This window comes from Myxine glutinosa, chromosome 13 (genome assembly GCF_964187855.1).
Source record: "Myxine glutinosa chromosome 13, kmMyxGlut1.1, whole genome shotgun sequence".
Lineage (NCBI taxonomy): Eukaryota > Metazoa > Chordata > Myxini > Myxiniformes > Myxinidae > Myxine > Myxine glutinosa.
Window position 1 is genome coordinate 77,727,155 of NC_136273.1, and position 16,247 is coordinate 77,743,401.

The 16,247-nt window shown below is 43.3% G+C and overlaps 1 protein-coding gene across 4 annotated transcripts in view; it reads right to left on the reverse strand.

Moving 5' to 3' along the window:
* Window positions 1-16,247, reverse strand: part of LOC137439037 (serine/threonine-protein kinase Sgk2) — a 46,936-nt gene that overhangs the window by 13,049 nt on the left and 17,640 nt on the right. For all 4 annotated transcript variants that reach the window (XM_078767675.1, XM_068134638.2, XM_078767673.1 and 1 more), the window contains exons 2-12: window positions 15,949-16,022; window positions 11,922-12,000; window positions 11,769-11,809; window positions 11,349-11,406; window positions 10,976-11,059; window positions 8,712-8,843; window positions 5,575-5,687; window positions 5,279-5,315; window positions 3,315-3,401; window positions 2,312-2,407; window positions 1,105-1,260 (exon numbers count right to left, since the gene is read on the reverse strand). In XM_078767675.1, the coding sequence (XP_078623801.1) occupies window positions 1,105-1,260; window positions 2,312-2,407; window positions 3,315-3,401; window positions 5,279-5,315; window positions 5,575-5,687; window positions 8,712-8,843; window positions 10,976-11,059; window positions 11,349-11,406; window positions 11,769-11,809; window positions 11,922-12,000; window positions 15,949-15,977 (912 nt within the window). In that variant the 5' untranslated portion in view covers window positions 15,978-16,022. The remainder of the gene's footprint in view (window positions 1-1,104; window positions 1,261-2,311; window positions 2,408-3,314; window positions 3,402-5,278; window positions 5,316-5,574; window positions 5,688-8,711; window positions 8,844-10,975; window positions 11,060-11,348; window positions 11,407-11,768; window positions 11,810-11,921; window positions 12,001-15,948; window positions 16,023-16,247) is intronic.

The following is a 16,247-nucleotide window of genomic DNA, read 5'->3' on the forward strand; positions in this document are numbered from 1 at the left end:
ACTCAAGACCTTAAGATCTTAAGCCAGCCATCCCTACCTTTAACCCAACACCAGGCTTCTGGTATCCTGTAGAATCCAATCGATGAGCATATCAGTGGAATGCTCATGATATCATTAAGGCCACCTGTTGTGTTATGATGTCATACAGGAATCTTTGACGCAAGCTTCAAGGCAGATTTTTCCTTCACGGGTGACTCCTGAAACGCTACTGTTACATACTGGAATTATAATAGCGAGAACTTGAGATTAAATTTGTTCAAATGATCATCCAATCAAATGCTCAAAATATTTTTGCTTGCATTGAGTTTATGAAAAAACAAGTACAAAAAGTTTTAATTAAAACAAAAGCCGCGTCGATGTTACACAATGCCTAGATGCAGCTGTGCCTATAACGTCGATGTTATAGGCACAGGACATTCCTATTGATTCGATTACTTGATGTTATTTTTGTGCAAAGTGAAAATATATCTCGGCAATTTCCCGTGTGTGGCGACGAATTTTTAATATATCTCGGCATTTTCCCGTCTGTTATTTCGGGCGGTGTATGACTGACCATGCCGCGATTAAAAAAAAAAAATCTCAATGGACTTGAAGTTACAGGCCTTTGAGAATTCATTTCGTTCTATAAAGGGCAACTTTCATCGGATTTTATTCCCGTTTTTTTTTCAACCGAGTCTAAAACTATGTTAGCGACTGAAAAATGAAATGATATATCGAATTTGATTTGAAATAAAACTGTGTGAGAGAGGAAGACACCACGGGCCTACAAAACAGGCCTCAAAGCTATGCGAGTTAATAAAATGGTGGATATTTGTTTATATTAAGCCTCTCCCACAATGGGTGGAGCTATGGTTCCCAGAATGGGTGGAGCTTTGAGGTTTTGTCTTCTCTGCAAGAACAACAAGAAGAACAAGAAGTACAAGAACAACAGCAGAGGGCACTCTATGACCAGCGTCTTGCGACGTGGCTAAAAAACCAAATAAAAACTTTTCTTGGCCCGACATTGCTCAGTTTGACCAAGGCTGCATCACCAAGCCATGGGGTGATTTCAGTAACTAATAATCAATCCACGTTATTTAACCAAACGAATTTGCATACACGTACAAAGTCAGCAGCTGCTCCGAGGCGGGTTCTGGGTTCTTTGCACAGCAAGCCTGCGAGGAAGACCCGTGCACATGGCGATGCCGTGCAGGGACAGCACAGTGGTTGGTGCAAAATGCACTCGTACATGGTGGCGGTGTCCTGCTCGAAGAAGGGTGGCTGGGGTGGAAACGGATAGGGTTTGATAGACAAATACAAGATGAGGGCTCTTAATTGTCCTGAGGCTGTTCTATACCAATCGTCCCTGTTGGGCTTCAAGACGGCGGTGTACCGCCCGCTCATGTCATCCCCTATCTCTACCCATGATATTTTGTCCCCACATTAACCCAACCCTGTGCTGCAGGCCACTGTGCTTCCTTCCCTCTTCTCTTCCTGTTCGTTCATTGCCTTGCTTATTGTGTCCCACTGTCAGTTCGTCACCCCACCCTTCAATGAGCCTCGATTTTTAAAAAGTTTTTTTTAAATGACGACGGTGATATGGAACATTCATGGTGCCATTTTAGTTTTGCAGTGACAGATTTGTGGTAATTAGATGAATATTATATTTAGTTAAAAAAATTAAGATAAAACAAACCATGTTGAGGACAAAAGTGATTGAGGACAAGATGTTATGTTTTCACCCCTGTTTGTTTGTTTGTTTGTCTGTGACCACGATATCGCAAAACTTTATGGACGGATTCGGCCAAAACTTGGTGGACAGGTTGGGCGTGAGACAAGGATGGAACGATTAGGTCTTGGTAAAGATTTGAATCCGGATACTGGAATTTTCTAAGTGATTCTTCACAATTGAGAGATAGGCCCAAAAATGAAAAACAGCTCGATTATATAAAAATGTTATGGACAGATTCAGATGAAACTTGGTGGACAGGTTGTCTGGGCGACGAGAACAAGCCACTTAGATTTTGGTTCAGGTCCGAATCCAGATCCGGTCTATCAGTGGGATACAAAATGGAAATTGTTTGGCCTGGTGGAGGTATGCGCTCGACCTAAAAATAAAAACATAATGCGGATCAAAATGTGGATAAAGTCTTTTTGAATGTCAGAAACATCCATCTTGATTTATATCCAGCTTCGTTTGAGTACAAAGGTTGCAGGAGGGGTTTGGTTTTATGTCATCTCCAAGAACTTCACAGTCGGGATAGCCTCGTTACCCAAAACACACTGACGAAGTGTGCCATTTATGATAAACACGACTTCTAGTGCATCTTACTATTCCAAAGAGCATCTCGTAGGTGACAGACCCCAAGCACCACCAGTCCACTGTTCTATCATATGGCTGCTTCTGCAGGATCTCTGGAGCCAGGTACTGTGATAGTAGAAAAAGGGGACAGAGGAGGACATGGGAAGAATATTTTCTTTTCCAAAGTGAATTCAATGAAGATTCTACAAGGACACAAAGAAAGCAGGAAAAGACCATTTCAGCCCTCATACCCATGTTGCATCCACACGTCAGATCGGGTGTGTGTGTGTGTGTGTGTGTACTCCTCCTACAGTTCTGGGCCGATTACATCTAGACTTGCTACATAGGGTCAGCGTGACCCCCAATTAGTGCATAGGGGTGTTTTTTGCCGGTGGTCGAGGACGAAGGGGGAGGGACATGAATTCTCTATGTAAATGTGTATCATCTATCGCCACCCCCAGGTGGGAGAGGGTATTACAAGTCCAAACCTTTACAGTACAGTATTCTTGTCCCCACGTTTTCCAGTGAGGTGTTTTGAATTGTAAGCAGTAGGCATCTTGTTACCTCATGTGCGTAACTCGGGTTATTTTTTATTTTCTGCTGGGATTGAGGCAGCTGCCAGTTGCCTATACACCGCCCAATAAAGGTATGTCAGAAGAACGTGTTGCATGCTTGGAACAAGATTTCCCATCGGGTAGGTACTCTGCTCGTCGACATAAAGATACAATTGTCCTTTTATCTACTAATCATATAGACCCTGCCACTAATAATGAAAAAGCCAGTGGATAGCCAGCTCTAAAGCCTACATTTGTAGATGATATTGCAATAGATTTACAAAGCACATTGCTGTCGGGGCATCCTGCTCAAAGGTGTCTGAATGATGCTACGTGCTACCATCTCCAATTATCCATACATCATTCCTGAACTTGTAACAGAATTTGATTGGATTTGTGCACAAGAACTTCTCAAAGAATCCACATGAAAATTCTGCAACTGCACGTCTAGCAGAGAAAGTCTAGTCTCTCCTGCTTACCTCTGCTGTTCCACAAAAAGTGGACGTGGTGCCTTTGGGACGAAGACCCTCCTTGCAGAGTCCAAAATCCGTTAGCTTGATGTGTCCCTAAACAGAATAATTTTGAATCCATTATCTCAAAGCCACCAAAAGTAAGATCATCACACAGCGCATCATCATTCCCACACCTCCCAGCGACCTTGTTTCCTCTTTCGAGCTAACCGGTGAGATTTTAAATTCTCATCACACTCTGTGCCGATTGCACCGATTTGTGGTTACGTGAAAGGGGCGTTGGCAAGGTGGCATCCATACTCAAACTTGGAATGTTTTCCTCGCTAACTTTACTTCATTACACATTGCGTTTGTGAGCGGGTTCATTGCAGGTTGATCATTTCCATTTCCAAAAAGTTTATCATATCAACTCTTCCAAAGTTGTGAGTGTGGGTATTGATGAATTGCGTACTCAAATCCAAGGCCTTCACAAATCAAATAGCTAAGAGAGCTGCTGTCACCATCTCGGAGAGTGCAATTTATAGTATGTTCGTTTGTTTATGTAAATAAACATGTAAATGGGATTTTATCTCCACCAAGATATGAGGAGTAATCAAAAAGTTTTCCTCCAAGCTATGAAGGAATGTTTGTGCCAGCAAAGCAAATCGGTCCCTTATGTAATTTACAGCCTGTACATTTTTTTTTTTTTCCCAGGCACTCAGCGAGTTTATTCGACACAACACCCAAGCAGTTGCGTGCCGTGTAATTAATCTTGTGCATGTCTAAAATGACACACGTGGTTAATTAAACCGAGCGATTAACAATTTAATCCCTCTGAGGGTTATCAATAAGCCGAATCGTCAGCAAGGGAAAATGGCGGCGCAACCATATATCTCTTTACAAATAAATAATTATTTTTTTATGCACATAAGACAGATGGCACAGAATCGTGAACACAGAAAGAAAAAAACAAGAAGAAAAAGACATAAAATGTCATAGCCCCCGTGGTTTTAGTAATTTTGCTGTACGGAGTTAAAGGCCGTCAGTCGGCCATGTTGGATCTGATCTCGAAATAAAAATGGCGTGCATGTGTATCCCATCATTCATTTTCTGTGTACCAAGTTTAAACAAGATCGGTAAATGCATGTCTGAGAAATTGTTGACGTGTTCATCGGGTTTTTTTTGTTTTTTTTACAACTAAAATGGCTGCCAGTCTACCAGTCAGCCATCTTTGATCAGATCGCAAAATACAGTGAGGTGTATCTGTATGCCATCACGTACTTTGATGTTGACTGCTTGTGCCAAGTTTCAACAAAATCGGACCATGCATATTCAATAAATGGTTGGGGACACGTTTTAGTAACAAAATGGCTGCCAGTCAGCCATCTTGGATCTGATCTCGAAAAGAATCGACGTGCATATGTCAGCCGTCATTCATTAACTGTGCGAAGTTTGAACAAGATCGGTAAATGCATGTCTGAGAAGACTTCAATATCGGATCCTGTGGTCCAAATTCAGCCTGTGGATAAAACTCCCAAGGCCGATCCTTAAAACAATTTGGGAGCCTCGGGTGCCCAAACACGTCTACAGTCAATGGGCCCACTTACCTCGTCCCTCTGCCACTTCAGGTCTTGGGCAACCTCCTCCTCCCTCAGCGGACTCATGAGCAACTTGCTGCTCCTGTGGTTAGTCCCTATACAAAGTTCAAAAAGTCCTAATAACTACCCAAACGGTCTTTAAGGCCTCAAACCAACTACCCCCTTATAAACGTAACATGTTCTAGTGCCAGTTTAAGTTACTCTGAGGTTTTAATAACAAAAATTACACACATATTCCTCTATGCTTCAGCTTTCAAAAAAGGACGTATTTTCATGTCGGTGACATTCGTAATATGACACAATGATTGAATTAACTCAGTGCAAACACTTTCAGCCATAGTTAGATTAAGCTTTCGAAATTATAACGAATTTATATCAATCAAAATTCCACCATACCTCGGAGTCGAGAAGAATATTTTCCGGCTTCAGATCCCTTCAAAGGACAGCAAACATGTGAATAACTGGTTATTGCATGAATATTTGCGTTTCCTGAAAGTTAAGGTGTTGCAAACGCAACTTTGCATTTTTACAAATGATTATAATTTATCAAAATGTTAATCGAGGTGTGTTTGAAGGCCATTTGGCCCATCACGTATGTGCCGTATCCACCTGCCAGCACTGGTACCTGCCTTGGGCCAATTGAACAAACAACCCCAAACACAGGATAAGGGACTACAGTTAACACAAGATACCTGTAGATTATATTGATGGAGTGAAGGAAGCCAATTGCACTCGTGATCTCGGCAGCGTAGAATCGAACCCGGGCCTCGGGAAAGCTTCCTACTCTCTGCAGATGAAAGAACAACTGCAATGGAAGAATAGATAGAGCTACACTACGGAGGTAAAGTAAAATATAACATGTTGGGAAATGTTTAACCAAACAATTCAAGAAAAGGTTTTTTTTTTTGGTTTTTTTTAATACAAGATCGAGGCTCGTGAAAGAGCTAACATTAATCACACAAAAAGTCAAACCGACACATAAAACACAAAATAAGGGGAGCGGTAGACAAGATGGGGAGAGAGGGGGAAGGACACAAACACAACATTTGAGAGCAGGGACATCGAGAGAACTGTGGGAGGGAGAGGGCTTGGGGGGAGGTGGGAGAGGTATAAAACACATGGACACTGCAAGGACTTCCAGGAAAGAAGTTGGAATTTCAAAAAAGTGTATCTGGGGTGAATTAGCGGGGGTAGAAAATATCAAGGTTTTGGACGGGGGAAGATAAGAGATGGTGGTGAACAGCTGTTTTAAAGAAAGACCTGGAGGGAGGAGTGGGATTGAAGGGAGTGGGGGAATGATATTCCACATGATGAAATGAATGCAGGCATCCCTGATACGGGACTAACTTTTTATCAAGGTAAGCCCACCTGGCCGGCTCTTCTGAAATCGAGACAATGCAAAGTTAAACAAAGGAGAATTATTAGATCCAATCATTATCAAATTATTGTTTCAAATTATTGTACGAAAAGCAATTGTATTGTATTGCAAGAAAGCATCAATAGATAGCAAAAGTAATGTCTGTGAATTTCCTTATGGGTAATTTCTTTGGTGGCAGCCATACACGTAAATGCATATGTGACATCATATTGTGGTGGGAATGACTTGTAGGAGGTAACTTTGCATAGTATCTCGGTAGTTATTTCCCCTATTGCATGCTTTACCAACAGTGATGTAATTTAATTGATACAGAATACGTGTTGTGTTGTGTGCAGAAATCCATTGTTGACCTTCCCCACATGCTTTTTGTCTAAAACTGCTTTCCTTTCATACCTTTTTTTTTTTTAATGTTCTTACCTTTGTAATCTGTCTTAAATATTATTCTGAAATGTCCAACAGGCCATCAGGCGCCAACTTGAGGTGGGAGAGACAGCCATCATGATGCAAAGCGCACCAAATGCGCTGAATGACAAATCAGGAAGGATGGCAGCCCCACCCACAAACTGAGTGCGAACCAATAGTGACTATGTGGGGAGGGGCTAGAGATGACACAGCTGTGAGGGAGGGTTGACTGGTACAGGGGGGATGAGTGGCAGCTATAAATGGGGGTGACACAAATAGCAGGGTGTCAGAGGCACACTGAGCTTACGGTGAAACTGCACACAAGCGACAACAGGATTCCATCCCTAATGAAGCCTGTGCTGTGCTGCCAGGGCTCGAGCCATGCGCCCCACAGCAGGTTGCACCCACTTTCCTCCTCGAGCCGGGTTCAATTTTTTTTTTTTTTTTTTGTATACAGAATCGAGGCACGTGAAAGCTAACATTTATTTCACAAACAATTCAAACAGACAAACAAAATATATAAAAGGAGGGAGCGGTAGACAAGATGGGGAGAGAAGGGGAAGCACACAAACAACATTTGAGAGCAGGGACATCGGGAGATGCGTGGGAAGGGGGGGTGGGAGAAGTCTAAAACACAAGGACACCAAGGACTTCCAGGACAGAAGTTGGTATTTCAAAAAAGTGGATTTGGGGTTTAATTAGCAGGGGTAGAAAAGATCAAGGTTTTGGATGGGGGAAGATAAGAGATGGTGGTGAACAGCTGTTTTAAAGACCTGGAGGGAGGAGTGGGATTGAAGAGAGTGAGGGAGTTTGTTCCAGAGGCGGAAGAATCAGTGGCCATGACCTGTTGTCCCACTGGTGAGTTTCTCCACTTGGGGCTCTCTGCATCCTGCTCTGCACAGCCTTCGGTATTTCAGTCTCATCGCTCTTCAGGTCTTTTCTTCTGTGGCATGCCTGAGGCCTTAAGGACTTGTATATTAAGGAACAGCCATTCATTTGTTGAGTCATGTGCGAGTATATTGGCAGAGAGTTCATTACCTCCGCCACCAAAAGTGGACGAATGTTACGTATTCACTCCAGTTTGTTTGTTTGTCTGTTTGTGAGCATGATATCTCAAAAAGTTAAGGATGGATTCAAACGAAACTTGGAGAGGTTGGGTCTGTGACAAGGTCATATTGATTAGATTTTGGTGAAGATCTGGATCTGGATATGAGAATTTTTGAAGCGATTCTTCAAATAGAGATATAGGACCAAAACAGATATAGGACCAATAGCACAACATCTCAAAACGTTGGACAGATTTGGACAAAACTTGGGGGATGAGTTGGTTAGGTGACAAGAACAAGCCGATTAGATTTTTTTGGTTTAGCCTGGTAGAGGTATGCGCTCTACCGAGTGCCGTTTTAGTTTTGCTGTTTTGCTTTATCTTGCATTTCCACCCTGTGTTTGTTCAAATAAATTATAAAACCACTCAATTGTATTGTATTATGAATTTGAATGTCTTGATCACTAGTTTATACACACCCATTAAAGGGCAGATTGGGTTTCGGACATTAGCACACAGGATGAGACCGTGCCATTAGTGAAGCGGTGCACTGCAGTGATCAGCATGACACGATGACTGGCTCGGTGGTTCCATTGGAGCTAGGTATCATGGCAGACAGGCCCGTGTTCCAGCTCGGAATGACCGAATCAGTCGGCCGTCATGACCGCTTCTACGCAGTTTGTCAGGATTTGGACCAGGCCAGCCCAACGGCTACAACAATATGATATGACATCACATGCATTCCAGTTAATCTACTTGAGAGAGAAATTACTCATGGGAAATTCACAGCAGCTATTTTCTCTAAGTGCTGCGCATTTCAAATTAAATGAGTTCAATAATACCAGAGGCAAAGATGTTGTCATTTCCTTGCTTCACCAACATCATGTGATGTTATACCGTATTATATCAAACATGCTCTATAATGTATGGTAACAATATTCTTGCAATTATTTTTTAAAATCAATCAAGGGAGGGTATTTTATAAATGTTTGCTTTGCACTTACCTCGCCACCATTGGCATAGTCCAACACCAGGTACAGTTTGTCTGCCGTTTGAAATGAGCAGTGCAGAGCCACGAGGAAAGGGTGTCTGAGGCTCTTAGCGAGAACATTTCTCTCCGCCATGATGTGTCCAACCTGTGGTTAAAGTTCATGTTTCTAATTATGCCTTAGGAATTGTGCAGACTTATTTAAATAATAATAATGAGTTCCCTTATGGCTTAAGAGGACGGAGGCTATTAGGCCCAACCAAGCCTGCACTAGTGGTACTAATTTAGATGGTTGTTTGTCCACACTATATCCTTTTTAAATGCTCATTATCAAGCAAGGATGCAGCACATGTTTTTACGTCATTGGTATAACTCAGCCGGGGTTCGAACTATTGAACCATTTCTTTGTAGACATTGTAGAACATCTTCAGAGGACTTTGACTTGTGTCACACAAAAAAATGGGAGTTTTCCTTACCCATCTTCCCATACATTACCTTAACTCCCCATTTGTCCCACATGCTTCCTCACCTTCGTTCACCTCCCCCATCTCCACCAAGCCAGCCCTTGTATAAATCTGCTGCATTACTTAAAGGAGAAGTGTCTGTCTGTCCATGTGTCCTGCTTCATTCTAAAGGGTTACTTCTGTCATGCAATAATAGAAATAGTACCGTTGCAAAGCTAATCATAGATTTACTTGGAACAAAATTAGTGTCCGTTTAACCCGTTAAAATTGGTGCAAAAATGCGCTGGGGAGCTTGGTTGTCGCGGCAGTCCGTGCAGCCACCCGCGTGGAAAAACGCTCCAGCAATGGCGCCAAAAACGCCCAGGTGCGAAAGCAAGCAGCCAACCAGCCCCTCCTCGCTTGCACCACCAAGCAAGACGCAGCTATCTTCCCCCGAAAAGCACCGAGTAGGACAACATCCCAGGTGCGAAAAACGCCCAGGTGCGAAAGCAAACAGCCAACCAGCCCCTCCTCGCTTGCACCACCAAGCAAGACGCAGCTATCTTCCCCCGAAAAGCACCGAGTAGGACAACACCCCCTCCTTAAACATGGCAAAGGCTTCGCAAAGCTCCGAAATGTTCCGTTCACGGCGCACACGAGAAACGCGACCGCCCGCCACAAAGCCAGCACCAGAGAGAGCGAGACTGGTTCTTCCTCTGTTCTCGAAGTCTCTCCAGCTCTGGCATCACACTCTGTCCAATCATGCACTTTGGGGGCGGGGCCTTTCGGCCTTCTTGACTGCCCACCGATTCTCCTCTACTGGGTGGGGCTTATTGCCGATTACGATCGTCGGAGGCAGGGCTTATTTACTGATAGTAATGTCCGGGTCTCTGTCGGCATTATGTCGGCTGTTGTGGTTGGTTAATGGAGTTTTGCATGGCGGCCTGGTAGTTGTAAAAAATAAAAAATAAAAACAGGGGAAAAATCACAGAAGGCAATTACATACTGGAAATGATCCTTAAGCCCTATCTCACTAATACAAAAACCGCCCTCCATGTGGTGAAACAAACAACCTGAAGCTCACAGATTTTTTCTACTTATGTACATCTAAATGGGCTTCCTACTCGTAAGCGGTCCATGCTAATACCACACGTTCCTATCTCCATTATGGCAATTCTTCACCTACCCCCACGAATGTAACAATATTATGCTGTCAGAATTATATAAAAAAATAATAAAAAACCACCTTTAGAGGCCATTTTTCCCCGCAAGCGGGGGTTGGCCTTTTTCGGGAACTGTGGTTGTTGTTGTTTTTCGGTCCCCTTTTTGAAGCAATGTTTTACGGCCAGATGCCCTTCCTGACGCCAACCCTTTTTGCCGCCTTTAACGACAAGCAGGGAATTACCAGTGAACTGGTACTCAATTAGCCGACCTCGGAAGGATGACAGGCTGAGTCAACCCCCCTGGCGTTAATTCAGCGATTGACCGGGATTCGAACCCAGGATCCTAGGATCCTATCCTAAGCCGGCACCCTAGCCGCTAGCCCAACACCAGGGACTTGTCAGAATTATATACAGCATAATATTTCAAAAAGTTGTGGACGGGTTATGACAAAACTTGGTTGATCAGTTAGGTCGGTGATAAGAATAAGGCAATTCGATTTTGTTTGGGGTCCAGATCCGGCCTATCAGTGGGATACAAACGTAAACAGTTCAGTCTGGCGGAGGTATGCTCTCTACCGAGTGCCATTTTAGTTTTTGATGCGATTAACTAAGACGTTGGTAAAGCATTTTCCACTTCATTTGGCTGTAAAAGTTTTGGACAGACAATACTTTACCTCTTCGTTCTGTAAAATCGAAGACTTCTGAAGAACCTTGATAGCATAGAACTTCCCCGAACTCTTGTGCCTTCCCAATAGGACCTGGAATTGCAAATATTTAAAGGGAAAATTGAACTTCGATAAAGGATTCTACGTGTTGGAGTAAATATTTGAATTCGCAAATCTACGAAGGAAATGATAGATTCTTGATTAAAAATAAATATATCGACAGTTGCGGCACCGAAGAATCATCTCAATTTTCTCGTAGACTTTGGACATCTGTTCATCAATCTGTAGTTAGCTTTACATTTTGTTTCATTCCACAAAAGTGATTCACGACATGTTTTTGTTGAAAAGGACAAATCGGATAATGTTATTCACACAACTTTACCTTTCCAAAAGATCCCCTTCCAAGGATTTTCAGCAAATCAAAGTCTGCCGCGGTCGTGCTTTGGATAAATACAAAACAATGTCACGTTAAACATTTCACGGCTTACCAAGGTGCACAACAATCATTTTGGTTTACTTGTGACTCTCACCAGATGAGAGGGTATTGCAATTGGGCTGGTACTTGCGAAATTGAAGATTCGTAGGTACTGTATATCGATTGATCTGGTCTGACATTCCCCTACTTAAAACATCAAAATGGCGATAACTACCTGTTTGTGTGTTTGTCCAAAAAGGTCTGTTTGTTCAAAATATGAACCTCAATCTATGTCATCAATGAGTCATCTACACACCACACATAACAAGTCATGTCGAGAATCTGCAATCTCTGAACGCTCTTTCAAGTTTGATTTGCCATTCTTACTTTGTGCTGAATGACCAATCGGCATCTTCGGCGTTTTCAAACTGCAAGGACAAGAAACGCCGATTGGATGGCTTTGCTTGGACCCAAAGTGTTATGAAAACCTTCTGAAGAGCAAAACAAATAATCGTACATTCCAAAACTTTCACTACTTGCCTTCCCTTGGTCAACCTCGTCGTCCTGTCGCCAGGCACCACCGTGTTGTGACAACACCCTTTCGTGATCGCCTGGTGGACTGCAAACAAGATGGATGAGTTTGTGTTTGTACCGTACACACACACGCACACGCACACACAACATTTTCCCGTACTTTATCCTCAAAACCATGTGGGGAATTGAAGGGAGCGCAATATTTCTGGTAAATTAATCGGAGCCTTTGCAAGAACATTAGGTGCAAGGTTACCAATAACTAACGAGCATTCTGAGTATTGCGCTGCAATACATGTCCCCTACCGGCAGTCTGTCGTCCAGAACACTGTTGGGGAAATTACCAAAGTTCAAAGTGCCATAACTTTGTCAAAAATGATCGAAACGTCGTGAAGTTCAAACTTGATCTGTAACTTCTCATGAGGAAACCATGTGCCAAGTTTGAAATCATTAACATTAAGAGTTTAGAATAAAAGTCCGGAAAACTGTTCTTTGCGTGACGGACTGACAGACTGACAGACGGAGGGACGGAGTGCAAACCTATAGTCCCCTCCGGTGTACACCGGTAGGGGACTAATAATCGAAAGTCGATGGAATCTTAACAGAACAGTTTCCAAGAAGACAAAAAAGGAACGAAAGGTCATTTAATTAATTAGTTAGTTTATTAAATAAAGTTTAGTAATATGGAAGAAGAAGGGGATACCGTAGGTGGGCGAACAGATGGATGTAACGAGGGGGTGAACAACCAGGAAGAGGGAAGCAAACAGGAATCTAACTAGTTGGGAAGACTTGGGGAGAGTTAATGAGGATGGAAAAGATGTTGGGTAGAGATGGAAGATAACCTGGTGGTTGTGGTTGGTGTGCAGCCCGTGGCCGACCTCGGAAGGATGACAGGCTGGGTCAACCCACCTGGTGTTAATTCAATGGATGGCAGGTGCTCAAACTCAAGACCCCAAGATCTCAAGCCAACGAAAGGGTTTTTATTTCTACTCCGACTCAGGCTCCGAGGAGTTTTAAAGAAATTTGTTGAGGTCATTGTGAGAATTTGTGAAGGTAAACTTCATTTTAAATTGGTGGAGTAGGGTAGCTTTCATTTTGGATCGGGGTGGTGTTGGATTTTCGGTGGAGTTTGAGAGGCACGAGGGATCGGAATAGGATCCACACTCGACAATATGAGGATGTTGATGGGAACCCCTTTGTCATGGAAATGTTGAGAGGCCCAGTTTATGGCTGAGAGGATAGTTATGATTCTTATTAATTCCTCTACCCACAGGGGACTATTGCTTTGCTGTCCGCCTGTCTGTCCGTCTGTCCGTCTGTCCGTCCATTCATCCGTCCCACATATGGTTTTCTGCACTTTTTCCAAATACTCTTTAACATATTCAACTTAAACTTGGTACATGTTTTATTCTGACAAGTTACAGAACAAGTTTAAGTTTTGGGACGTTTCACCAATTTTTCACGGAGTGAAACCTTTTTGGACTTATCAAATATCACGTGTAATACATGGGTCAGTTTTTCAGACTTTTCCCCCCCCCCCTTTCCCTTTAACATATTGAACTGAAACTTGGTCGGGGACATATATCGCAAAGCAATTCTCCCTCTTGTTTTTAATGTCTTGACTGCAAATGGTAAAAGATGACAGGACTCCCAGAGAGTGACGAGGCAAGTTTTGAGAAGGTCGATTAGGGGAGCATGGAGATGGTATGAAGAGGTCAGATGATATTTTGTGTAACAGATTCAGGGAACTTAAAGCAGTGTTTTAACATGGGAGTGAGAGGATGATTGATTATTTTGATGAAGGGAAGGATTTGGCCTAGCTCAGGCCCTTTAAAAACACACACTTGCCTCTGAGCTGTCTAGCCTCGGTTCCACCAATGTGTGTGCCCTTCCCTTGGATGGACGTTAAACGGGGCGTACTGTCTGCCAGCATTCGTTGGTGGACGTTAAAGATCCCCCAGTGTCCTTCGCGAAGAATAGGCGACCTATCGCCAGTACCCTGGCAAAACTCCAAATTCCTGCCATAACGAGCAGAGGGCACTGCATCAACAGCACAGCCACACCCTCATGCCAACGATGCTACCCCGCAGCCTTGTGCTGCATACGAACGACGAAGTAGAAGCATGCACGGGCGATGAAGGAGTTGCTGACAAACTTAATAAATATTTATCATGATTATTTCATTTGGATCAATTTGTCCAAATCTTTGTCTCAAAATGTCATTCAGGGAATGTTTCTGGACAATGGTGGCAGATCTGGATGAGTTTTGGAGGTTGGATGGAGGATTAGGGTATTAAACCCCAACATGTACCAGTTGTCTTTACAGAGCGTTGGTGCTGCCGATGCAGTTTCTTTGCAAGGGTTGCATTGGTTGGTTTGCCATTGCCTTCCCAGCATCGTTTGCCCGTGGTCTATCCTTTTAAACCCTGAGAGTCAAGCAAGTAAGCAGCACATACCATCTTTGATGATTTGCGTGTGATGTGATTTAACGGATGTTTATATGAATCATTTAAAATAAAAAAAAGCCTTCAATTTCTGATATTTTACCTTTTCATTTGGGCCTCCCAATTGAAGCCCCGCCCATAGGGCGGGTACCGTTGCTAGTTTTTATAAAATAAAGTCTGCGGTTTGACCCAGCCGGGGTTTGAACTACTGACCTCCCGGATTCAGCTGACGCTCTAACCATTGCCAAGTACTTTTTAGATTACGATGGAATGAGAAGTCTGCCTTCTGCTGTTTTGTTGACATTTTGTAGAGATGCTCTTCCTCATAGAGCTCTTGGGTTGTTGGGTCCTCTTTGGTACACCAGTTTATTCAATCACCTTTGCGTTGTTTCAACTGCCTGTGTTTTGGACATATTGCTAAGGCCTGTATGAGCAAGTTTCAATGCCCGAGATGTGGTGGAGATTACAAAGCGTCCAAATTGAAATGTAGCAATTATGGAGGTCATTGCAGCGTATGGATGTTCACTTACTGTAATAGTCAACTAGGGCGATGGCATAGCGGCGATCGCATGTGGCACGTTGGAACGGCCAAACTATGTCCATTGCATCAATAGGTCCAGTTACGCATCGACAGAGGAGCATAATGGCCGAGGGCATTGGGAAGGCATTCTTAAGCTGGGGCAGTGAAGTCCGTACAAGGGTCAGTAGTTTTGTGTTAGAACAAGTTTGGAATGATTGGTGGCAACTTAAGTGGATGTGGATCTCTCAGAATAAACGAGTTCTTATTTGCTGGGATGGAATGACTATTTCTATCAGTAGAAGTCAAGTTGTCTTATTTGTGGCAGAAGTAGTTGGTGTCATGTCTTTGCGTGACATTTCGGAGAGAATAGACATTGTACAAGCCACGGAGAGACATGTTGGCTGGTCCAATTGTGCTTTATGTACATAACTCTGTGCCAGGTTTTCCTCCTTTTATTAATAATTTATTTACCTGGTAGTGGATCGGGATGGCCTAGAGGTATGCACACTCACCTTAAAGCTGTCTAGCCTGGGTTTGAATCCCGACCCAGATATAAACTGTCATCCCAGCGTTTCATCAATGTGTGTGTCGTCCCTCAGTTGGATGTCAAACTATCCCATGGTGTCTATCTGGAGTATGCAAGCTGTTGCTGGCACCGTGGCCAAATTTCTGCTGGGAAGGCAATGGCAAACCATCCAGTACAACCCTTGCCAAGGAACCGCTTTGGCAGCATCACCACTGTGTAGCAGATTATGGTACATCATGTGTTATTCCGAGCAGCCCCTCGATCTGAAATAAAAAGTACCTGACATCACAAGATGACGACAAACGAAGGTGCGCAACTACAAACAAATACCATTGAACCGACTGAACAAAAAGGTACAAGACACAACTACACGACAGTTAGTGTGAAGATGGGGAGAATGCATAAAACAACAACAACAACGACAACAACAGGCATTTTAAGGCCATTTTCCCTGCTAGAGCGGGGGTTAGCCTGGGGAGGAGATGCATACATTGTATTAAATCTGGGAATGGCAGACAATTGGGACCACAGTGTTTTCATACTCACTGATCGGAGTCGCGGGTACTGGTGTTCATTTTTCGATCGTCATGTGTAGAATGTCTCCAATGTCTCTTGAGTGCCTGGGAGGTCAATTTGGGGGAGGCAAGTTGGTCAGATTTTTGCTCACGAGGATCAAGAAGTCATAACAAACAAGTTTCAGTTGAATATGTCAAAGAGTACGGACAAAAGTGCAGAAAACCAGAAGTGAGACGGACAGACAGAGAACAAACTCTCCGGGTAGGGGACTAATAAGCAGAAGTTTGGAGTAAGTTTCCAAAGTTTGGTCGCATAAAACAAGTTGCAAT